A 27262-nucleotide genomic window follows, 5' to 3' on the forward strand; every position below is an offset into this window, starting at 1 on the left:
AAAAAAAAATTTTTTTTACCGAAACATGTTGTGATTAAATATTTCAAAAAGGGTAATAAGATTTTTATTTTTCTTTCTAGTACCATATAATTATGTTTATATAATTACTGTAGACTATTGCAATGTAAAATTTATGTTGCTTTAATTGGAAGATATTTAATTCCATGAAAGGCAAGCAAATTTCATGAATTTCGATTTGTTAATACTTTCGATCTCAGATACTGAGATACTCAAACAGTATCTATTTGAAATAACTTAAATATTATAATTCTTCACATACACATGCTGATTACAGTGGAACTTGGTTATAACACGTTATCTAATGACGCTTTATCAGAGTGACACTATAAAAGAGGTTTCAAAATCTTAATTTTAAACAGAGGAACAATTGAGAAGCATAGTTTTTATATGAAAAACACTCATTTAATAAAGGTAATTTAGGAAATACATACTTTGAAATATTTATGTATAACTGAATCTTACCTAAATAACAAAGTACAGCTTCCGACTAATCTTTATCCGTTGTTGCCTTCTCAGTTCATTTTCTTGACGTTTTATAAGAGGTTTTATAATTGAACCCGGGATCTCTTTACTGCTACGCAAGCACTCTATCCATTAAATATTGGGGTAAGTGATATAGACCCGAATTGCTGCTTGCTAATGGCACTGGGGGTCCAGGCTTGGGAGGTAGCTGGCTAAACCCTAGAAGGATGAGGCGAGCGAAGCGAGCCTCCTGGAGTTATTATACAATTATGACTTCTTATAATATAATTAAGGGATGTTGAGTAGGATTTTGAGAGCAAAAACACACTTTTTCTTTCAACTTTAATTATTGAACAATATCATAGTTAAATTATTAATTAATAGAAAATAAAAATATTCGTGTCAATATTATTTTATATGTGTGAATTGAATTGGAGATCCATAAATATGCCCGATATAATTGTTTACAATGGCGTATGACATCCCAATTTAAGATGACTAGCTCTTTATTAAAAATACTCAAAATATTAAATCATATCACTATCAAATCGATCAGGCTCTGATAGATGTGCTTTATATTATGAAATATAAGAAAATACAAATTTTTGTGATTGTACATTTTAAATGTAATATGAATTTGGTAGTAGCCTAATAGAAGTGTGAAAATATATAGTAACAGTTGTTCCGAACCTGCGGAACATTTTCGTATGGGGATGAATCATTAGAATGTGATGATTGTGGTACAGTAATACATTGAATGAAGTAGCTTACATAAGATTATTGCAGTTTCTCATCATAGAATCACTAATATGAATAACTTACTATCATAGACTCATATCACTTAGCTATTACAGCTTTATACTCAACTTACAGACGGTTAAGAGTCATATCTATTTCATTAAATAACAGATTAATTGTGTTTTATATACGTTAATTAACTTTACATCTTATCAGAGATTGAATTTTCAACTTATGAATAAATGGTAACTTGATAGCCCATAGATAGCTGACGAGATATCACTTTGGAGTATCGAGGAGAAAATAATAGATTGAATTGAATGAAAGAGCAGTAACACAAATGGTATTATATTTTTTTCATTCTCAATTGAGAAAACAAATTACGAATCCTCTTCTGTTATACACCGTGATTCAAAAAGAATACCACAACTTTGAAAATCTGTATTTAATCAAGGAAACATAATAGAAACTTGGGTTATAAATAAAAATGAAGAGTATTAAAATAAGTTTTTACCCACAAGAAAACAAGTTCACAAATGTTCAATGTGACCCCCTCCAGACACTCGAGTGATATCAATACGATACTCGAACTCGTTCCACACCCTCAGTAGCATATCGGGCGTAACAGTTTGTTAGATGCTGTTATTTCTTGTTTGAGCTCCTCAATGTTAGCTGGTAAAGGCGGTCGATACACCTTATCTTCAACGTACACCCATAGAAAAAATCGCAGGGGGTGAGGTCAGGGCTTCTTGGAGGCCAGTGATGAAGTGGAACGAGTTCGAGTATCATATTGATATCACTCGAGTGTCTGGAGGGGGTCACATTGATTGAACATTTGTGAACTTGTTTTCTAGTGGGAAAAACTTATTTTGTTACTCTTCATTTTGATTTAAAACCCAAGTTTCTATTATGTTTCCTTGATTAAATACAGATTTTCAAAGTTGTGGTATTCTTTTTGAATCACGGTGTATAACAGAAGAGGACCCGTAATTTGTTTTCTCAATAGTTTTGAATAAGATAATGAGCTCCGTCTTTTAATAGAAATTAAGAAAAATATAAATATTTAAATTTGGGAGAGGAATAGCACAAGGTTACAGTACCTTATTTTTTATCTCTCTATCATTTGGTGATGTACCTATTGTATCAATCAATAAATAATATTGAGAGTTGAATAAAGAATATAAAAACAATTCAAAGTCCGAGATTTGTGTGCATTTCACGTAAACGGAGAAAGATGTTAGGAATCAGCCTCAGTCTCTCTCACTTGTTTCATTTTGATTTTGTAATAAATAAACTTGTTTCTTGTATGAAATGTAAACGGTTGTGTGGCAGAGAAGACCTATAGTCCTAATTACGCCCTTAATAAAGGCGATTATTTAATTCACTCTATCGTTAGATAAGTGTTATTCACACTTATATATCACATCCCTTTCAATTACTTTCAAAAATGATTGAATTAATTGGGATTGAACATGTTCAAAATTAAGGAGAAATGAAAAGATATTGCCAATTCCACATAATTTATTTTAGTCCAAACAAGTTTCGATGCACTTGGCATCATCATCAGTGGTAGACTTCATGCCCAGTGCATCGAAACTAGTTTGGGCTCAAATAAATTATGTGGAATTGACAATATCTTTTCATTTCACCTTAATATGGAAAAATTCCACAACATCTCTGTGCCAAGTGTTAATGTTCAAAATTATCCTTACTATCTGTCTCATTCTCAAAAACACTTATTTATTCCTTGAGCATCCAAATTCTGAACACTAAATTGATGATAGAACGACAGTATGCTCGCATTCATCCTTCTCATAATAAGTTATGTTATTACATAATAAATTATGTTATATTAAAACATAACTGACTAATATTTACAGATAGAATCCATCTGACAGTTTTTTAAACAAAGATTCTGAAATTCTTGGATACTTCCTATGAGTTTGAGGTTTTAAAAAAATATCAGAACATTCAATAATTCTTTAACCAACTGGTTTTATAAACGATTCACTCCATTATAGGTTATCCCATTGATCAATTTCCAAAGTGATATCTCGATCATGAAATCCATTACTATTTTAAATTTATTTGTACTATAGGAACAGTCTGAATAACCTGGTATATTCTAGAACACTAATTATTTGATCATCATCCGAGTTGACACTTTACTTCACACTGTGGTTATCACGTGATTCAATCGTATCCAACAGAAAAAAGTTAATACAGAGAGCATGAAAGTTTTTTAATGGAACATAAAATAGAGGATATAAAATATTCCACCATATTTGAAAATAACATTATGCATTTTATTGCCTCATATTTTTCTTTGAACAATAGCCTATTACAACTTCTTATCTTTCGAAGCGACATTGGACATTTGTGGTAACTCTTTTGTTATCTTTGAAAAGATGAAGTTTTAGTTCTCAATATTCTGGGAGCATAAACTCTATGTGAATTCTGAGATAATCTTACAAAAGTTGATTTAGGTACATTAAAAACCTATCTTATTCTGAAGTCTACATTAATCATCATTCATGTAAACATGAGTGACTATTCTATAATAAAAAACGAAAAACAGTTATCACAGCTAAAAAAAAAAAGATTCCATCAGCATCTATTTTGAAAGATTCGATTCACGATATTAATTTTGACATCAATACTTTGATCAAATCTTACACCTTGTTGTAGGTAGGCCTACTAGATAATATCATTGTCCAAAATGATTTGATCAATTACGATATTATTCTACAATCAGTATTACAAAATACAAAATTCAAGTATATTTGGACTTCGTTTAAACAACAAAACCGATTTTAAATCGAGAGGAGGCGTCAACCACTAAGACTATCTTTCCTTTCTAGATGAGTTGAATTGATAAATTAGTTCAATTTGTTTAATGAAATAGCCTATATTTGGCTTCATCTGCGCTACAATCAATTTCCATTCTTTCTTTTTAGTGCAGACTTCGATAAGAACCTTAGACAATAACACAAATTATCTTATACTTGAACAAACTTGCTTAATACATTGCAAATTTTAATGACGACTGTTTTGGGCTTAAGGCTGTGCAAAGGCTAAAAATATACTTTCTACTGGTAATATTTTTCAAAGTTTTTCTTTTTGTATATCATCAAGCCATCAAAATGAAAAAGTTTTCTCAGGAAAACATTTTTTTCCCGATCATTACTTTTTGAGATATGAGCGCCTAAAGTTTAAATTTTTGTGACAGAACATTTCAAATTCGGTAGGAGATAAATCCATGAGATTTAGAGGATAGATTTTTCATGGTATTGTTGATCTAGTAAAATAGAAATTTTCTGAAAATTTAGATTTTTGAGAAAGTTATTCAATTTACCAAAAATAGCTGAACAAAAATTTAATTTTGGTCATTTTTTAGTAAATTGAATAACTTTCTCAAAAATTGATATTTTCAAAAAAAAATTGTTTTACTAGATCAACAATACTATGAAGAATCTATCCTCCGAATCTCATGGATTTATCTCCTACCGAATTTGAAATATTCTGTCTCAAAAATTTAAACTTTTGGCACTTATATCTCAAAAAGTAATGATCGAAAAAAAATGTTTTCCTGAGAAAACTTTTTCATTTTGATAGCTTGATGATATACAAATGGAAAAACTTCGAAAAATATCATCAGTAGAAAGTTTATTTTTAGCCTTTGCACTTATTTTTAGCCTTAATGCCTGTAGTCTTCCTTGTTTTGTAATAAATAAATTTGCTAAGAATAAAGAGTCTGAAGAGTCTAGCAGGTATTTTGCAAAACCGTGAATTTTCTGGAAAGTAAATTTGTTAAAGAGTAAGGTAAAATATTCGAAATATTTTTTATACCAACAGATATTTCAACTCAAGTAAAGTAATTAAGGACTCCAACCCTTTGAAACCTTTTTAATCACCTTAAATTTATGAACTGAATCCTTAAATGACTCGAACTTGATGAATAAAAAAATTAGCACTATAGAACAATATTGAAAACCACAAAAAAATCAGCAAACATACTACTGTAATTCTATGCAGAGTATAATCAAATAACAATTGATTCAGAATGTATCACACATTAAATACATTTTCATATTTTGAAAATTTATTAAAGGTGGAATTGAGATGTGTAGCGATGATATATCAACAAAAACAGAAATATGTAAACAGTTAATAATTAGCGCTAAATTGACTCTCCCAAGAATATTGTGAATTTTACAAAATATATTGAATTTAAATTTATTCAAACTATACCGTTAGAAAGAATTGAAATATAAAAGAGTTTTGAAATTTTCAATCTGAAAACTAATAATAAGTTTCTTGCAACTCCATAACTTATGCTATGAAATCACTTCTCAAGTTTTCTGATTTATTCATTTATTAGATTAGCACAAACAATACAATGATCGGGAAATAAAAAAACAGGCTATTGCCCAAAACTGATTCCAGTTTTATTGAATACCGTAAGTAATTATTCATGTTTATTATTGTTATCTCAAAACACAGGTATCTTCCTTGAATTTTAATAAATGCTCGTAAGGGATTCTGGATTATCAAAAATTTCAGACGAAAATGAAAACAATAAAATAAGTTTATTACTATGAAAAAATTATACCAATACACAATCTATGGATACTGATATAACAGTACATAAATAACAATCCCTGAGGTGGTTGACACCTCACATATTCACAAGAGATGTGTACTACGAACAACACGCTATGGTTAATTAATAACTGAACAATTAATCAATTGACAGTCTAGGCAGTAGGAAGGAACGGTCATCATCATTTTTTAATTGATGTGTCGTTTCTATGATTTATGAAGTAGGCTACTCCTCAATTAGTGGTAAAAAATCACATATCTGTTTCAGCTCGCAATTTCACAAATCCTTGATACTATAGTGACGTCCACGTTATAATGGCAGTGGAGAAAGATAGGAGATTAACGTTGCTGATCCTTCAATGCCTTCTATAGACGGTAGCTGATACAGATTTATTGATGTAATATTAACTGTTCATTCTTATTCAAAATAATCAATTATATTTCATTAAGCAAGAAATAATATTCATCAATAATGTATTTTCATAATTAAAACAAAATATTTTGTTAATTAATTATTAATTCTACATTGTTGAAAGACGATCTGGCAACAGATCAAAGCGAGAAAGAGAGAGCGCTATCAGCTTTCTACTTATTTCATTAAGCAAGAAATTATATTTTTCAATAATTTCTTAATGAATTTTCATAGTTAAGATGAAATATTTTGTTCATTAATTATTAATTCTACATTGTTGAAAGACGATCTGGCAACAAAGCAAAGCGAGAAAGAGAGAGAGCGCTATCAGCTTTGTTGAATGACAGACAAGGATAGCAATACAATTGCCAATCACACTTTGCCATTATAACGTGGACCTCACTATAGATTAATAAGCAAAAAGATCCTGATTAATGTCCAAATTCTAAAGGCGTACTGAGAGCTAAAAAAGGTAAATCCCACAACATGTTCACTATTAGTACAGTCATTTGGTATTCAGTTTCAAAAAATATCGAAATTGAATAAATGTTGATGTTTTAATTATGGACAAAAGAACAATGTTTGGAGTGTATCGATATCAAATTTCAATTTTTTGTCATTCAACACAAAATATTGAAAAAATCATTATTATGAATGTGATTGTTTCATTGAAACTTGTAAAATATGATTGTACACTCAATTTTCATGTTAAACCTAAACGATTGAATAATGATATCATTGATACAATGAATTATATCAATGGTACAGCGCAAAAGTTAATGACAAGCAGCTTTGAACAAGGAAAATAATAGATGAGACATCTATTAAAACAATAATAGATGCTCGTACATCTAGAGGGATATAGTAGGTACAGTACTACCTAAAGGTGCATACAGATTTACGCGCCGCGAACACGCGAATTTCACTTTTCATCAGCTGATTATATCTTTATCTGTACAGAAACGGTAAGATTCAGATATAAAAAGCTTAGCATCAGCTGATTAAAAGTGAATTGCTCGTGTTCGCGGTGCGTAAATCTGTACGCACCTTAAGAGAAAAGAGAGTCATCTGAAGGTGATGATATTTTTTGTGAACGTGAGCAAAGCCAAATTAGCTAGGAAGATTAGTCAAGAAATAATGTACCGTACCTATCATTAATATTATTATTTTGAACATTGACACTAAAACCAATAATGGACATGTTGTTACCCGTTATTTATTGAACATTAATAGCACTTTTCTTTGAATCGTTTAAATCTAAATAGATGAGACTGAAGAAAGTGTATAATTGATTTATGTGGTATTGTTTTAGCATAAAATTTTTACACTGATTTAATGCAGTACACACAAAATTGATCAGATATGTTTTCAAAGCATCTTGAACATTTTATAAAAATATTAATAACAATAAATATAAGCTATATTATTTATTTTCATCTTAACAATATGATTATATTTACAAAACTAGAGCATTACTAACTCATGGTCTAAATAATTGAACGATCAAAACTAATTACAATTAGTCCAACTAATAAAATTGGAACAATTGGCTGGAGGCTTCCAAACTTTCGCGGAACAGTGATTATTGGGTAGTATAATTGATAAACAAAATAATATCAAGACATTGAGAATCTCTACTACATTTGAAGAAATTTTCAATGTTACAATATTGATATTAAACTCATTAGAACTGACATAGTAAACATTCTTAATATTTATGCATAATCGCTCAAGGAAGACAGTGTTTCAAGAGTGCATGAAAATCAGACTAGAAGCAAATTGCAATAGCAAACAATTAATAATAAACTGACTAGTAACGATTTGGGTAATTATATGCCATATTATTTAAGCTTTGAGAGAAAATAAACTTATTAAAATGATGAGTAATGAAAAAATGTAATGTTAAGAGTAATCCTAGGTCTCTCTTATTAAATTGTACTTTTTCGATTCTGTAGTGAGTTATAAATTGAGACTCCACGATATTTGGTAGAAGAGCTTCTATACAATTATTGCATTGAGGAGTCAATAGAGAACAAAATTGATTGATATTTCTGCCTACTATAAAATAGCTGTAACGCTATTACTTCAATATTACTAATACTAAACTCTTAACAATTAGAGTAAGCAAGTTTAAAATTTGTAATAAAATATTCATTTCTCAACAATCACCTCAGAAATCTATAATAATTTCACATTCAAGGTATTGATTCAACAATATTGGTTTCTTAATCATAGCATATAATTAACAACTACAAAACTATTTCTTCTAGTAAACAAACCATATTCTGATTATAGCTCTAACTCCATTTGATGTAACAGTACTATTTCTTATCACCATTTCACTATTATAATATGCAATTGTTATAAAATTATTCAGTCAAATTCAATCAATAACATAAAGTAAGAACGACAGAATATAGCAATAGTACTGTCATAGCGTGCTTATGCAAGAAAGCAGAATATAATATACCGTACCACAATATCCTTCTAGAAACATGTTCTTCGAAGAGCTTCGACTAATTTTGAGGTCTCATTTCTTACTCATCCATAGCTTCTGTTAGTTTTATAAAATTTGTAAACAATCAGACTGACACAGTTAATACTTATACTTTCAACATCCGATATTTTCATCCATAGCTTCAGTTAGTTTTATATCATTTGTAAACAATCAGACTGACACAGTTAATCCTTATACTTTCAGCATCCGATATTTTCGGCTGCTCTTCCACTGAGTACAGTGGTCGAAAATTCATGAGTCAAACATAAATCCACATGTTTTTTTGAGTTTTAAAATTATCAATTATTGAAGAGACCGCGTTTTGTAAAAGAAATCAGAGAGAAAACTACCCAGGTCTTACCTGCATTTTAATTTACACTGTAAGTTAAATGAGGTATTTTCATTTAGTACACATTGTTACTAAGATCATCTACTAGTATTCATTCAATTGGTTTTCAAAATTGATTTACTTCAAGTATTTATAACAATCATAAAAAACGTTTCGTTACAGTTCTGGTTGTTACATACTATGAACAATTTTAAATGATTCAACAATGTTTCTTATATTTATCTCATATCACTTACAAAGAATAATCCTATGTTTTCGTTTTCTTTGTACTTCTTCACTCTTTTGTGAATATCCGTGTTATATTTCCGGGAGATTCATGGGAAAATAAGTGAATTTTTCAAAGGAGGATTTATTATTCAGTGTTATACCAAAAATTATTTATGATTACATGTGGTAGAAGAAATATTGAGAAGGTGTTGAACTCTGATGTTTTTAACTGTGTTCGGTATTGAATATGTACATATAATATTATGAATGTTTTTTTTTCAAGTGGATGAATGAAGCAAAACGTGAGCGGCTTTAAGCAACGGGCTTGAAACAAAACGAGACAAACTATGCTTTCAACAATTAATTTTGAAAAGAAGGTACTTGAACAGGTCCCTTGAACAGTGAATAAAACCCTGCACAACAATAACAATGCCTCTATATGAAGTCTTTCTTCCTCTCCTCCTCCTCTTATCACGTGGTCTGCTTCTTGGCAAACTCATGCAGAATGTCCCACGCCATTTCTACATTATTCCTTGTTATTCCAAGAGCTCTAATAACAGCTTCTGGTGCGTAACCTGCAATCAAATGCAATAATCATCAAATATAGCACTTGATGAAAATAAACATTTGAATATTTCCGATTTCACTTTACTAAAACCTTCAAGATCCATCCCGAGTCACAAGAAAGGTGACAGAAATTTACCAGATAACTTCAGACCAATTTCTATCTCACCAATCTTTGAAAAATCTTTGCATTTTGGGCACTGGACTGCAGTTTTGTGGAATCTATATATATATATATATATATATATATATATATATATATATATAATATATATATATATATATATATATATATATATATATATAAGCGAAATGGCACTCACTGACTGACTGACTGACTCACTCACTCGCAAAAATAAAAATCTACCGGACCAAAAACGTTCAAATTTGGTAGGTATGTTCAGTTGGCCCTTTAGAGGCGCACTAAGAAATCTTTTGGCAATATTTTAACTCTATGGGTGGTTTTTAAGGGTTTGAAGTTCGTCTTTTAGCATGTATATTCTTCTTATTCTCTTAATTATAATTGAAAAATGTCCATACCATATGTTAATATAGAATTATAATCTAGAGAGAGTACCTCTTCGAAACAGTTGTTTACTGGTAACTAAATTAATAATTTTGTCAGGTTGGCATTAAGTTGAGTTGACTTTGTTAGGTTGGCACCAAGTTGAAGATTGAAATGCATTCATCGCGGAAAAATTGATTGGGCACTGCTACTTCAATCAGAGCTATTCCTGGGAATATTATATTACTAGCCTTCAGGCTCGCTTCGCTCGCCATACCCGTTCAGCCAGACGTTTAGTCTGGACCCCCGACTGGATCGTCCTAACATATGATTGTCCTCCAAATGAAAAATGCAGGCGAGCGAAGCGAGCCTGCTGATCCCATTTTTGGACGATCCAGTCGGTGGTCCAGGGGGCGGAGCCCCCTGGCTAGACGGATATGGCGAGCGAAGCGAGCCTGACGGCTAGTTTATAATATTCTAGTATTCACATTTACTATGTAGTTCCATCACAACATTTTACACAGCAGAGTTGTGAATGTATTTACACGTCACCACAAAGATTCTACAAAGAAGATTGGAATAACATTATATTCACGTTCAACCTACTGTACATAATAGGCCTACATTATTTCTACTTTCCTGGCCCTATTACCATAGGTAAGGAAAGTATTGCTTTCCGAAAAAATTAAGGTACACAAATTTCTAAATTTTCTATACGTTTCAAGGTACTCTGCGTCCAAAAAAGTGGTTTTTGGGTATTGGTCTGTATGTGTGTGTGTGTGTGTGTGTGTGTGTATGAGTTTATGTGCGTCTGTGTATACGATATCTCATCTCCCAATTGTACTTGAAATTTGGAACTTAAGGTCCTTACAATATAAGGATCCGACACGAACAATTTCGATCAAATGCAATTCAAGATGGCGGCTAAAATGGTGAAAATGTTGTCAAAACCAGGGGTTTTTGCGATTTTCTCGAAAACGGCTCCAACGATTTTAATCAAATTTATACCTAAAATAGTCATTGATAAGCTCTATCAACTGCCACAAGTCACATATCTGTAAACATTTCAGGAGCTCCACCCCATTAATGCAAAGTTTGATTTTAGATTCCCAATTATCAGGCTTCAGATACAATTTAAACAAAAAGTTTCAAGTGGAAAAGATAGAGCATGAAAATCTCTACAATTAATGTTCAGTAACATTTTCAACTAAAATTGAAAATAAGCTGGAAATTCAAGAAAATGTGATTATTCAATTGCAAACTGTTGGCAACTGTTGATTCTATTAAATCATTCACTATGAAGAGATAGCAGAGCTCGTGTGTCTACAGCGTTATTGTCCTGTCACCAGCTGGCTCAGATTTTTGAATAATAGACTTGAGATGCGCGGGAACACCAGCGTAAGGTGATCAATTTTCATAACGGCAAGGAATGTTGTGTGAGTGCGCCACACCAGATTTTTTTGCATTGACGTATTAAATTTCCTTTTTATAGTCCCGGCTTAGATGCAATATAATGCTCGTCAATATAGCATATTCTTGACAGGTACCAAAGTACCGAGGAACGCTATGGAACCATTATTATTACTGAGGATCTTGATAGCAGGGGCCTATATTGACTTTTACCACAAAATTATGGTAAAAACTTGAGAATCATGCATTACATAAATACGAGTATTTCTGAGTGCAAGGAGATTTATAGGTACCGGGGAGTTGTTACATGCAGGCATTGAAAACTTGACATACTGAAAACCTGACGATGCCTACTAAAAAACTTGGCGTACTGAAAACTTGACAAATTGAAAACTAGATTTAAAGAAAACTTGACAAAGTGAAACCAGCTGCCAGCATCAGAAACCATGTTTTAGGTGGGCCGTCCATTAGAACCGTTTTCGTCCGAACTAGCATCGGGCGAAAACTACCTAACGCGACCGAACGATCCAAAATAGAAAGGAATAGATGTTCGTCCATTGCAACAGGTTCATACGGCCGTGCACGGCCGTCTCCGGCCGATCAATTTTTCGATCCGAATTGAATGAGATTTTCCGGCTCTATCCGGCCGAACTAACTAGTCGAGCTGAGACAGCAAAGTGTTCCTAACCTAAAATTGTGTCACAGTCTGTTTGTTTTTGAAGTTGTTCTGTTTTATAAAGTTTTAACTATGAACAATGAAAAGTTGATAAGTTTGGTTCAAGAGCATGTTCCATTGTGGGATATGCGAGACAAAAGATATCATCGTCGTGATATTCAAAGGAATCTGTGGACAAAGATTGCTGAACAAATAAGATCTGAAGGTAAGATTATTGTAATGAATAACTAATTTAGTGGATATTTGTTTATTCAATTTTCAAAATCTCAATATAATCATTGTTTATGAAAAATTTTGGTGGCTATGATAGTAGTTAATTCAATAATTGGCAACCAGCCAACTACTGAAATAGACTAACGTAAACAGTTCCAATGGACGACCATATTCGGCCGAATTAACGGCCGGCAGATTCATCCGATTCAACGGCCGAACGGATCGGTTGAATACGGTTCCAGTGGACGGCTACCCTAAATGTTGATGCTACCAGCATCGGAACCCGTGATATTGACCGAGCGAAGTGAGGTCTAAGATTCAAGTCGACGGTTAGGCATTTCTCTTAATGTTTAAATGTTAAAATGTTTACATGTTGCGCATTTACGTCGAAACGCGGTAATTGATTTTCATGAAATTTGACAGCTATGTTCCTTTTTAATTGCGCGTCGACGTATATACAAGGTTTTTGGAAATTTTGCATTTCAAGGATAATATAAAAGGAAAAAGGAGCCTCCTTCATACGCCAATATTAGAGTAAAAATCAGACTATAGAATTATTATTCATCATAAATCAGCTGACAAGTGATTACACAGATGTGTGGAGAAGCCAGTCTATTGCTGTCTTTCCATGAGGTCTATAGTTTCAATCAGGTAGTAATTTATTTATTTATTTCATTGACAATACTACAAATCATAATTATAATAAATATAATATGATTGGGAGAAGACAACAGGCATAGCCCAAAACTGTCTTCTCCCAATTTTTTACAAATAGAAGTTTGAAAAAAGAATAAGGTTAAGATTTCACTTTCACTTCAAAAAGTTCAATTTCCACTTCAAAACTAATGACTAAACGAAAAATTTTGAATTTTGATATTTAAAAACTGATTAAAAACAAAAATATTTTATTAATATATACAAGTAATATACAAGTCTTGTGGATGAGAATACTGCGTGAGGTCTACTGTTCACAGAACTACTAGTAATGTTCAAATCTTTGCATCATGATTACATCTATATAAATATAAAAGCGAAATGGCACTCACTCACTGACTGACTGACTCACTCACTCACTCACTCACTCGCATAACTAAAAATCTACCGGACCAAAAACGTTCAAATTTGGTAGGTATGTTCAGTTGACCCTTTAGAGGCGCACTAAGAAATCTTTTGGCAATATTTTAACTCTAAGGGTTGTTTTTAAGGGTTTAAAGTTCGTCTTTTAGAATGTATATTCTTCTTCTCTCAATCTCTTAATTATAATTGAAATTTCCATATCATATGTTACTATAGAACTATAATATAGATAGAGTACCTCTTCGAAACAGTTGTTAACTGGCAACTAAATTAATAATTTTGTCAGGTTGGCATTAAGTTGAGTTGACTTTGTTAGGTTGGCACCAAGTTGAAGATTTAAATGCATTTATCGAGGAAAAATTGATTGGGCACTGCTACTTCAATCCTGGGAATATTATATTACTAGCCGTCAGGCTCGCTTCGCTCGCCATATCCGTTTAGCCAGACGTTTAGTCTGGACCCCCGACTGGATTGTCCTAACATGATAAAAATGCAGGCGAGCGAAGCGAACCTGCTAATCTCATTCTTGGACAATCCAGTCGGGGGTCCAGGGGGCGGAGCCCCCTGGCTAGACGGATATGGCGAGCGAAGCGAGCCTGACGGCTAGTCATAGCATATTTTTGAAAATCAATTGCGAAAACACCCCTGTTACGGGATGTTGTAATATTTACATTATAACATATGGTCGTAGATAAAAATTAATTGACTTTCGGGCAAACCCTATATGTTAGTAAACTATATCACGTTTACAGTACATTATATTAGTAATATGTTTTAATTGCTTGATTGTATTTTTTAAAGGAAATAAATTTATATATTATTACTATTATTATATATCATTAATATGTATTTGACGAGTGGACTCACCTTCAGACGTGAGTTTTGCTATGTGGTCCATGTTGAGGTTCTCGTAGGGTGGTGCGGAGGGTGGTTCGGGCGAGGGAGAGGAAGAAAGAGGGTGATACGTTGGGCCGCGAATTTGCGTCTGCTGGCTGCTGGTCGTGTTTTGACTGCTTGATGAGCTCTGTGACTCCACTGACGAGCCACGGGACGGCACTGGGTGACCAACCGAAGGGGACCTCACTGGATCCACCCTGAAAGCAATCAGTCAATAATAGGAAACTGTAATAATATCATTAATAAAACTAATCAATCATTATTATCATTAGAATATAAGAATATTAAGTTTGTTTTTTGGTCCAGCAAAATTATTTCTTTAATATTTGAATATTTCCTATTTCAGTGATAATAATATGAAATATTATTTCTTCTATGTTTGGTTTTGAAGCATCGTAAAATTTACTTTGTAAAAATAATTAAGGACTGAAAATCTGTGAAGTGAACAACTACTAGACTTGGCCGGTTGTAGAGTCGTCACATAAAGTTAAAATCAGGTATTTAACTTATTTATGAAGCCATAACTCCACTTTTCGTTGCAAAGATGTCAAAGTAAACTATAGCTCCCATAAAACAAAAAACGCCCAATTAGACACATGATTTCGTTGCAGAGTCGTCAAATAGAGCTTATTTATGTCTCCAATCGCTAAAAACGGTCATTTAAGTTATGGGCCCGTAGTCGTGCTGTTAAATCCAATATCTACTCCCACCACATGCATTTTAGAGGTTGTGATAGCTTTTTTTGAAAGATGTTTACGAAAAACCATCTGTATATAACTAAATTATTTTTCTCTCCCTATGTTTTTCAAGTTACTATTTATAAGCTCCAAATCGCTATGGCACCAAATAAATATGGTGAGAAATCTCACCAAAAGCCAAGAGTCGCCATATGGTTTATCAATTTTATGTGAGGTCTCTTAGGTCTGTTCACAGTGATGTCGATTGAAACTTTGCCCGATGCCAAGACATTGGTTGAATAGAAGCATGTACGGAAAAAAGTGAATAGAGCTGCAGTGTGACCTATGTGTGATGCTAATTTGAGATATAGCTAAATGGGCTTCCACAATCGACTGTGCAACGACCAACCATTTATGTGAGTGATTTTAAACTATGTCTCACATAGCTATGTTTGATTTTATGTAACGACTCTGCAACCGGGCATAACCTATTTCGGACTATGTGGAACCTTAACTAAAATTTGGGAGAGGAATAGCACAAGATTAACTTACTTTTTCTCTCCCTATCATATTTGATGATGTACTTATTGTATGAATCAATAAAGAATCAAGAAAAGATTGTTTTTAGAGTAACTAAGCTCTCCTTATCTCTATATATCACTGACTCGGGGTTTCAAGGATTGAAACCTTGGAAAAAGGTCGAACTGACATGAATGATCCTGGAAGAATGAATGTAAATGCGTTGAAATCTGCTGTAATAGAAACGTATTGAATTGTGCTGCAATAAAAATATTATAAACTAATGTGTAATATAACTATTCATACTGAAAGTCGATGAAGCCAACATCTACTGCCATATCTCCAAATCGTGACGTCAGCATCAGATAGTAAACTTTTCTGTAGAGTTTGTTTACATTGTTTACCATAGCAGATTGTGTCTATTTCAGCGGGAGCGTAGCGGGACTTTACCATTTTAATGAAAAATAATTTACATCCTTTTGAAATAGACACAATCTGAAAGTTTTCTATCCAATGATGACGTCACGATTTGACGATATGGCAGAATATGTTGGCTTCAGAGGCTAGACTTCCCAGCGTGTCTATTCTATAACTGGCCTAAGGTCTACATACTACTAATGGTTATAGTTTACTAAGGTATGTGTGCATTTTTCATATTGAATTCAGTTACTGTATTTTTATTATTCCATATACGACTGTATATTTCCTCTATTTTTCATCTTATTTCATTTTCATAATTTATTATTTTCTCATATTTTCTATCATCTTTTTATTGAAAACTGTATTATGTTGGAAATTACGGTATTGTAGCGTGAAGGAGGCAAAATGGGTTTTTTTACCTGTACTCTCCATGAATAAATAAATAAGTAATGGCAGTTGAGAAAGATAGAGGAACAGCTTTGTCAATTCTCTGCCTTGTATAGATGATAGCTGATACCAGTGCCTATATCTGATGTGATATTAACTGTTCATTCTTGTTTAAAATAATCTATTTTTTAATTTTAATAGTTGAAATTATTTGATAATGCAATCATTTTTTGTTAATTTGTCTTTATCTTGCATGTATATATGTGCGTGTGTGAATAAATGAATTGAAAAAAATGAAAAATTAGGACTATACACATATTAATACATATTGACTCCAACTTCAATACAAATTTGTTAATATTCAAATCAATGTTATTAGAATAATTAAAGAATTACTATAGCTTCCAAAAAAAAATTGCATGGTTGCTTGTAAAGTCGGTATACGGGCGAAAGTTTTACGTGACAATGACTTTGAGTGGTAAAATAATTTTAATGTGAATATTCATTCGTATAGTAGGAAGAAGGATGAAATAATAACTCAATGAGAGTGAGTGAGAGGCACGCATCCCTTCCACTCGGGCATGGTTAGCCCGCGCCCACCTAAGAGCGAGAGAGACAACCATTGACTTGACATTTTGAATTAGTGGCGCAGTCGCAGGAGATTGCTTGCGGCGCCTGCGCAGGTTGACTGCTCCGTTTCACTCTCAGGTTGACTGCTCCGTTTCACTCTCTCTCCAGGTGAATGCTTCGGGTTGCTGGGCTTGCTGCTGCGAGCGTTGCTCGCCACTGCTCCTATTCGTGCTCTTTCCAGACGACCGTGAACCGAAACGAACGCTCTCACTCGCTCTCATTGTGAGCGCATAACGTGGGAACGTGACGCAGTTTCTTGAAGTGTCTCCCGGCAAACCAATTTATAAGACGTTGTCACGTCAAAATATTATATATTGATTTATGTTTGTGAGATAGCTTTCAAACAATTTATGAGGTAAACGTTTTACTCCGGCTTCATGCAACTTTTACAATAATATTGAGTGGACCACAGTATGAAATGTCCTAGTGATATCTGCATACAAAACGGATTATTTTATTACCTTCATTAATACTGTAATGAAATAAAATGTCCTCAAGATAGGTAATCTATACCTTAGAGAAACAATAGCGATAATAAATTCACGCTATTGTTTCTCTATGTCTATACTATAATAAAGGAAAGAATTGGCTTATTAGGGGATAGGAAATTCACGAATGATGCATCATCACATCTGAACTACGGGACTGCTTAAATTGAAATTTTGCATATAAATTCTCAATTTACCTAGGATGGTTATAGGTCTATTATCAATTCTTCAAGATTTCAGTTGGTCAAGTTTTCAGTTTGACAAGTTTTCAATTAATATCCAAAATGATAACAACAATCAGTATAATTATACTATTTTCGATTTGCAACGGTCACCAGCGCAAAGCGGCAGCGGCAAAGTTTATTCTTTTGCTGGTGATGCCATATATAATACATAAATTATATATACATACGTAAAGAGATATTTATGATTTTGTATTATTATTTTCTTATTTTTAAGTTTACACTTGTATTTTGTTTAAATTTATTGTTCATCATATTTGATTTGCTCTTTGTTTGTGATTGTTTTTTTTAATAGTGAAATAAATGATTTGATTTGAATTATTATAATATGATCATACATATGACAGTATAATGAGGGCCTCGCTAATAAGGATTAGGTATATATAGGGTTTTCTTCATTCATGCTCCATGATGAGTTCTGTTTTCAATGCACAAAAGGTAAAAAGTATTGCTCCTATGAGGAATACGTCTCTCAAAGTTCCTGTTGACAATTGTCGCAATGTTTGGCTGTGGGGAGACAGCCATGTGAGAGGCTTGAGGGAGCTGTTGGATAGGAATAATTCATTATCTGGTTTAAAGTTCAAATCGTTTATTGCATCTAGCACACCAATTAATATTATTTTGGATGGCATTGTATCGTCTTTCAAGCAAGGTGAGATAAAAAAGAATGACACAATTGTTCTTATAGGGGGAACAAATAGCTTTGATGAATCCTCTGCTGAGGGTGATATTTTAATTGTGTGACAAACTCCGCAAAGTGATTGGTGATTTGAAGGGAGAGGTGGAGTTGATTCTATCGACAATCCCATACAGGTATGATCTGAAGGCGGGAGCACACACCAACAAATGTATAGAGTTTTTTAATGGTGTCGTTCAGTCGATTTCACATGAGTTTTCTCTTAGTATGATTAACGTATGGAACTATCAGGCACGATTTCATACTGGACATGGGTTACACCTGAATATACATGGAAAAAAACGAATTGCAGGTGATTTGTTGGAATTATTGGTGGGTGCTCGGGTGCGTGGTGGAAGAGAGCAGACTGTTTCTCCTGTCTCGGCTGGCAATCCTCCTTCTATTGTCCTTCCTGCGGTTGAATCTTTCGATAGTGACTCTTGTTTGGTTGTGGCTGGGCCTCCATCTCCAAGCATGGAAATACCAGTCATTACAAGACCTCGATCTTTTTTAGAGGCAACAAAAAACATAGAGATACATGTTTAGATTATGTAATATAGTGGATAATTTTATTGATTCTAGATTCTCCTCAGATAAAAGCAATAGTTATGAAAGAAAGAAATGACAGTCTTTCACTGGAATGTCCAATGCATCAGGAACAAGTTGGACTCGGTAGAGTATTATCTTGGAAAACTCAATGTCGATGTCGCCTGTATTGTTGAGACTTGGCTGGAGCCTAGTGAGGTGGAATTCTTTGGCATTGATGGGTATGTTGTTGGTAATGACTACTGTAGGGGTAACAGGAAGCATGGTGGGTGTCTTATATATGTAAGGAATGGTCTAAAATACAAAAAAATTGAAAGTATAAACAAGTTATCAGTAGAAATGGTATTGGAAGTGACAGCTGTGCAGTTATTGGAAACAAATATTATAGTCCTATCCCTGTACAGATCAAACACTGACAACAATAATTTAGAAATATTCTTGGAAAGACTAAGTGGGGTATTGGAAAATGCCTTCAAATACACTGACAGACTTATTTTATGTGCAGACTTCAATTATGATTTCATGAGTGATGATAATAATATTAAAGCATTTGGTCTCAGGGTGGGTTTCAATAGTATAACTAGGCCCAGTGCATTAAATGGTGGGACATGTATTGATAACATTGTAACTACGATTCCTGAGAATTCATTTACATGTGAAGTTGTGAGAACATGGTTTTCTGACCATTGGGGTCTAGTTATCAGGAATACTCTCTCCACTAAAAAGACGAGAGGAAATATTAATGAAACGAAGACAATACGGCACATAAACGATAATAACATTTCAGTTTTCCAAAATATTTTATTTGAAATGAATTGGACTAGTTTGTATGTAGAGAATAATTTAGAATTGAAAACGTCATTCTTTCTAGATACATTGAAAAAAATAGTAGATACAGCTTTTCCATTGAAAATACTTAAAATAAAATCAACTGCTCCCAAACCCAGTAAGGTTTACAATCTAGAACTGCTCGCTATAAAGAACACCTGTGATCTGTTGTACAGCGCTTACCTTGCTACTGGTAATAATGACATAAAAATACAATATAAGAGAAACAAAAAGAGTTTAGGGACAAACTAGAGACTATCAGAAGAAATAAGAATGACAAGATAATTTCTGAATCAAAGAACAAAAGCAAGGCAATCTGGGATGTAATTAAAAAACAGTCTAGTAAATCATTGTTGGTGAAAAACAATAGTCCATTAAGTTCAGACCAGTTCAATGAATTCTTCATAAAAAATATTAGTAAAGTTGTTGCTGAGGTTGAAAGTAGGAATTCAACAAGTAGTCCAATTGATTTTTTAAATTCTGGTTACTGTAAACCCTCTTCTAAGTTTGAATTTGAATTGATTGAAAAAGACGATGTTATTCGTGTTCTTGGGAAAATGAAAGCCAGCAATAGCACAGATGTATATGATATAAGTCCAAAAATGCTGAAAATGGGTTGTGATTATATTATAGATCCTTTGATAAATTTAGTGAATAGTTCAATTATTGATGGTGTTTTTCCACAGACTTTAAAATTGAGTAAAGTCTTACCTGTCCATAAAAAAGGTTGCAAATCCGACTTAAATAACTTCAGGCCGATAAATATAACCACCACTGTGTCCAAAGTTCTTGAAGTGTTTTGAATATGCAAATAGTAAACTATTTTGAGATTAATGGTCTTTTTAGTAACTCTCAGTTTGGGTACAGAGTGGGGAGAAACACAATTAGAGCTGCTGAGGATCTCTATAAGGATTGCTTGGACTCCTTAGAGAATAAGTGCTTCACTCAGGCTAAGTTATTTGATTTGTCGAAAGCTTTTGACACGGTTTCTCACAAACTCCTACTAGATAAACTCTTATTCTATGGGTTTCAGTCCAGATCCATAAGGATGATTGAATCATATCTCAGCAATCGTTTTCAGAAAGTTGCATTCAATGGATCAGAATCTCAGTACTTGCCTGTCTCTCATGGGGTTCCTCAGGGGTCAATATTAGGTCCAATACTATTCTAATCTACATTAATGACCTCCCAACTATAGTTGACCCTCCAGCTAAGAGTTATCTTTTTGCTGATGATCTTTGTGTGTTCTGAGCATGCCAACAGAGGCTTCCCTGAATGCTGCTGCACAAGATGTGACTCAGTCAATTGAGAGGTGGTGCAACTCAAACTTGCTGTGCGTGAACTCCAACAAGGTTCAAGATTTGAGATTCACTTATAATAGGAGACTGCTGGTGGTAGATGCGGAAAAGGAAGCCAAATTTCTGGATTCACTCTGGACAACTGTTTGAGTTGGTCCAGGCACATTGATAAAACCGCTGGAAAGCTTAATAGAGGAATATTTATATTAAGAAAGTTAAGGACTTGTGTCAGTGTTGATGTTCTAAAGGTAGTTTACTTTGCTCACATTCAGTCACACCTGTCTTATGGTGCTGTACTGTGGGGGTCAAAGGCATATAGCTCAAAACTATTTCGTATTCAAAGAAAGGCAATCAGGCTTATTTGTGGTCTGCCAAAACGTGCTCAATGCAAAGAGAGCTTCAAAGAATTAGAAATACTGACATTTCCCTCTATTTTTGTTCTTCAGTGTCTGACCTATGTGAGGGAGAATTTGAATGGTTTTGTTGAGCAGGGAGTATCCCATGAGCATCAGACTAGAGGCAGGAATAATTTGATCACCAGCCGCTACGAGTATTCTAGCACGCAAAAAACATTTCTATTCATTGGTGTGAAGCTTTTTAATATGCTCTCTGAACAATTTAGAGGTTTGCCAAATCTAGTTTTCAAGCAGAGGCTGAAGATATTCCTAATCAGAAACCCCATTTACACTTTCCAGGAGTTCTATGAACTGGCTAGGACTTTGTAAAATTATTAATATTATGTTGAGGTACCTACATTAAGTAAATACTGTATCAACTACTGCTACTTTTCATTTCTGTTTGTTCGTTTTTATTTGTGTGACTGCATTATATTTCAAGACCAGAATATCTTATATTTGAATATATATATATATATATATATATATATATATATATATATATATTTTAATATCTTTCTTTGTTTGGACATGATATTAATATATCATGATATTGTAGTTCTTTTAGAATAGTATATTTCCAATTATTGTATTGTATTATTATTGTATTGTATGTGTGATATTTGCTGTACATTGTGACGGAGGTAATGCTTCTGAAGACCTCAGAAGCGGTTACATTAAAACTTATTCTATTCTATTCTATTCTATACCGGGTGTTTCAAAAAGAATTACCCAATTTTAAACAGTTATATTTATTTTAAAAAATGGTGCACACAAACCAATTTTACATCAAATTACTCAAATAGCTATTCATGTATTAAGAGCGTAATGCGCGACTTTATCGCTCGCGCAAAACAGTTATCAATATAATTTTGCAAGAGCGATGAAGAAGCATTACGCGCGAATTACATACACAATTTTTTCTATAACTGCACAAACCTGTTAAATCACTTATATCTGGCAGAGTTTATAATAATTCGTCTACACTGATATCCATCATGGCTGTAGAATCGGTACAATTACCGACTTTTTAGGTTAGATCTGACCGAGAGTGATTTGTCTTTTGGCGAGCTGCTTAACATCAGCTAATTAGCAAGCGTAAAGAAACTCTTCTGCGTATGCGCGAATGATTTGCGAGCGTAAAGAAAATCTACTGCGCATGCACAGATGGTTAGCGAGCGAAAAAGTAGATTCTCCTCAGAAATGAGCTGTTTTACGAGGAGAATTGAGTATGTAAATTCTTTCTTTACGCGCAGTTGTAGAAAAAAGTATTTATGATGATGTAAGGGAGGAACGTAAACACGATCTTCAATGTTGTTCCTCCCTTAGCACTTGATATTGAGGAGCTAAAAACCAGGATAACTGATGCAGTAGCTACAGTCCAAGAAGACAGACATCTTGCGAACAGACTGGGATGAATTTGGCTACCGTCTAGATGTCGTCAGAGCCTCAAAAGGAGGGCACATAGAACACTTATAATACATCATCATAAACTCGATACTTCTGTGAGTAATTTGATGTAAAATTGGTTTAAGTGCACCATTTTTTCAAAGTAAATATGACTGTTTAAAATTGGGTCATTCTTTTTGAAACACTCGGTATAACCATAGAGAACGATAGCGTAAGTAGATATCCCATGGTATAGGGCGTTTATGTCGCAACTTTAATGGTATCCCAAGCCGATAGTCCAAGTAGTTCTTTCCCATTAAGCTGTGTGACGTTGGTAGTCTCTTAAATTGTGCAGTTCCTACACTCTCACCCCAACAAAACAGTAAAAATTGACAATAATCGGCTTGAGATAACAGTAACAGTTGCGACATAAATTCCCTATACCATGGGATATCTACTTACGCTATTGTTTCTCTATGGTATAACTGTGTAGCCTAATAATAGGGCTCTGAGAAAACCATTAAAACACGAGAATTGCATTGAAATACCTGGTAAAATCACAGTATTTTCGTAGTTGGGCTCTTCAGAGATGTTGGCCAGCTCAGCAAACTGGAGACTGGGCTCGCTGGAGGGTGACTCTGATGGGGGGTTGGAGTGCGCAAGCGTGGGTGTGCTCAGTGACAGACTCGGACATGACTGGTGGCGCCCTCCCCCCACCCCCTGCTGCTGCAACTGCAGTGTGTCGTACCTCGTATCTGACACACCTGAAACACAACATTCCAACACATATTAGTTTTATAATTGACTAGCCGTCAGTTTCGCTTCGCTCGCCATATCCGTCTAGCCAGGGGGCTCCGCCCCTGGACCCCCGACTGGATCGTCCAAAAATAAGATCAGCGGGCTCTCTTCGCTCGCCTGCATTTTTCATTTGAGCATGCTTCATTCCATCAGAAGGTCAAAGTACTGAGATAACGCAGATTTTGGGCGTATCTTTGATGAAATATTAAAGTCACCTGATCACAAAATTTTTAGACCCTAGCTAAACCTCTGTACCAAATTTGAACATTTTCTGTCTATTACTTGATGAAAGAACTGAGAAACCGCTAATTTTGGGCGTATCTTTGGCGTTATTGCAAATTCCTTCTAACACAACATTATTACAACATAGCTGAGCTTCTGTACTAAATTTGAACAATTTCTGTTCATTTGTTCTCAATAAATCTAAGAAAAAGCAAAAAAAAAAATAAACGCTGGAAAAACAGTAATTTTGAGCGTATCTTTTACGTTATTGCAAATTCCTTCTAACACAACATTATTACACCCTATAGTCCAGGGCCAGGAAATGAATGCTCAAAAAAGGGTATAGAGGGAAATGTTTGGAAGACAATGTTTGACCCCGCAGTTCTGTTTAGGGTAGTAAGGACGTAAACATATCAAAAGTCCCCACCCCTACCCACTGTGCTAAGGGGGTGGGAGTGGTTTGAAGGTACCTCGGTGTGGTTTCTCGCAAAAAACTCAAAAACTATATATCCTAAGGACTTGACTGTCATATAACAAATTAAAGCTTACATAATTTCCTACAATATTCATCGTACGTTTTTTATATCTCCTCTAGTTTTCGAGATATCTGCTCTTGAAGTTGTGACATTTTTGAAAAAACACGTTTGCCACCATATTTTTTCTATTTCTGCTCTTATAACTTTTTAAAAATCGATGGTAAAAATTCACGTTAATTGTGAGCTTATATAGCACTGAATTCTCTTCAATTTGATGTATAATTTCACACTTTAACGAATTTCCCTACACCTTTTGCAGCAGCTACGGTGTTGAGTGTGAAATCTCCATTTTTGCAACAATACACAAATTGACAAAGGAATTCGGAGGAAATGTTTTAAACAAAATTTTCGACTTTGCAGCTTTTTTAAGACTAGTTGGGAGGAGAACATATCAAAAGTGCCCATTCCCAACTCATGTGCTAAGGGGATAAGGGTGGTTTAAAAGAGCATTTTTCAGCGTTTTGCTTCCACGCTCATATCTTGAGAACGATGCGTCCAACCAACATAACTAACTATTAAATAATGAAGCTTGATAAATTCTCTACACTTTATGTTCGGTGAAATTTTGTGATATTTCCAACGATTCCCGAGATATTCGCTCTTGAAGGTGTGTAATTGTTAAAATAACAGGCTTTTATCCAATGTTTTGGATAAAATCAGGGCTTATAACTCTCCAACAATGCATCATAAAAACTGATGCTTATCGTAGGTTTGTAGAGCATTAAATTCTCTTTGTAATGATGTATTATTTCACTATTCCAAGTTTTCCTTTCATTGTTATGGCAGCTTCAATGAGGGTGGTGAAATTTTCATTGCTGCAACAATTGATCGTTTGACAATGACATTTGAAGGGGGTGTCTGTGACACAACTTTTGACTTTGCAGCTTGATTTGGACTAGTTAGTAGGTGATCATAGCGGAAGTGCGAATCTTTATCCCCTCTGTTGAAGGTGTGGAACCGCTCAGTTGACACTTGTTGCAGCAATGAAAATTTAACCCCCTTCATTGAAGCTGCCATAACAATGAAAAGAGAACTTGGAATAGTGAAATAATCATTTCAAAGAGAATTTAATGCTCTACAAACCTACGATAGGCATCAGTTTTTATGATGCATTGTTGGAGAGTTTTAAGCCCTGCAAGAGCAAAACATTGGATAAAAACCTGTTATTTTAACAATTACACACCTTCAAGAGCGAATATCTCGGGAATCGTTGGAAATATCACAAAACTTCACTGAACATAAAGTGTAGAGAATTTATCAAGCTTCATGAGAATTCAGTGCTCTACAAATACAGATGCATATGAATTTAATCTGTGGCGCACATCTTCAGTGAAGCGGTAAAAGTGGTATGTTTGAACCCATTTAAATACATGCATTACATCCAATACTCTGAAGCTTGAAGCTACACTTCAGTCAAAGCCAATTCACAAGGGTGAAACTAGAAAATAATTCAATATACCAGTATCAGGTATTTCATACGTTTTGTATTAAATACTTCTAATATAGTACGATCTTGTCTGATGTTATATTTATAATCTATCATGAATGTCAAACATTACCAACAAACAATATTGTGTGGAGGCAGAGTACGATATGGTTGATTATAATGAAAATTACATTGATGTAAATGAACGCCTTTGAAAGATAAAAACAAAATATGAGATAGCCTATGGTATCCAACTGTGGGGAAATTGCTCAATGGCCATCACGCCTTTAGACTACAAAAATCGTTATAAGAATTATTTGTCATACACCACCACTTGCCACATGCAAACCACTTTTACTTTTCCGAAAATTAGATGTTCTGACTCTCCCATATCTATATGTATATTTTTGTTTAATGTAAATGAAGAAAAACTCTAGTAAATATAATGTAGATGCTGATGTACATAATTATTCCACAAGAGGTAGGCTTAACGTAAGACTTGATTATCATCAACATGCAACTACTCATAGAAATTGTCATTATATTATGTCTATAAAATTGTTTAATGAACTTTCTCTAGAGGTGAAACTCGTGGACATCAAACGTTTCAAATCTTACATAAAAGAAGTTCTTGTGGAAAAATGCCTATATTATGTTAATGAATTTTCTGTATAGACTTCATGAGTGTGAATGTTTTACTTTTTTGGCCACTGAAAAACTCACATACATTTAGGTATCACCTGTTTTATAATAGCATTTGATGTGTGATACCATTGTTATTATAATTGTGTTGTGGTGCAGCAGTGCTGTGGTGATTGCTCATGGATCCATTGTTTAGTTTTAGTTATGTGTGGATTGTAGTGTGTAGTATAAGTTTTATCTGTGATAGTTGAACACGTATTTTCATTTTTTAGTTAATAATGACGATTGTCTCAGCATATTGTATGTTTTATGGCAATAAACGATGATTTGATTTGATAACATTTCAGACTGAATGTAGAACCCAAATGTTTGGTTTCATGCCAAAGTGGAGATAAGATTTTATTGCCAATCTATTTTCAAAAATATTTCAAGTTTTTTATAACTAGACAAACTCTATACAACAACAAACAATGATTATAGATCGGAACAATGTGCATTGGAGTTTTAAAATTT

At 33.7% G+C, this 27262-nt stretch overlaps 1 protein-coding gene across 1 annotated transcript in view; it reads right to left on the reverse strand.

The window, feature by feature from the left end:
- Positions 1 to 6522: 6522 nt before the first annotated feature.
- The window catches only part of LOC111054292 (E3 ubiquitin-protein ligase CBL-B-B), a 185658-nt gene continuing 164918 nt past the window's right edge, over positions 6523 to 27262 (reverse strand). The window contains exons 11-13 of the mRNA XM_039425456.1: positions 23664 to 23889; positions 14601 to 14827; positions 6523 to 9863 (exon numbers count right to left, since the gene is read on the reverse strand). Of these exons, the coding sequence (XP_039281390.1) occupies positions 9760 to 9863; positions 14601 to 14827; positions 23664 to 23889 (557 nt within the window). The 3' untranslated portion in view covers positions 6523 to 9759. The remainder of the gene's footprint in view (positions 9864 to 14600; positions 14828 to 23663; positions 23890 to 27262) is intronic.

This window comes from Nilaparvata lugens, chromosome 3 (assembly GCF_014356525.2).
Source record: "Nilaparvata lugens isolate BPH chromosome 3, ASM1435652v1, whole genome shotgun sequence".
In the NCBI taxonomy this organism is placed as follows: Eukaryota; Metazoa; Arthropoda; class Insecta; order Hemiptera; family Delphacidae; genus Nilaparvata; species Nilaparvata lugens.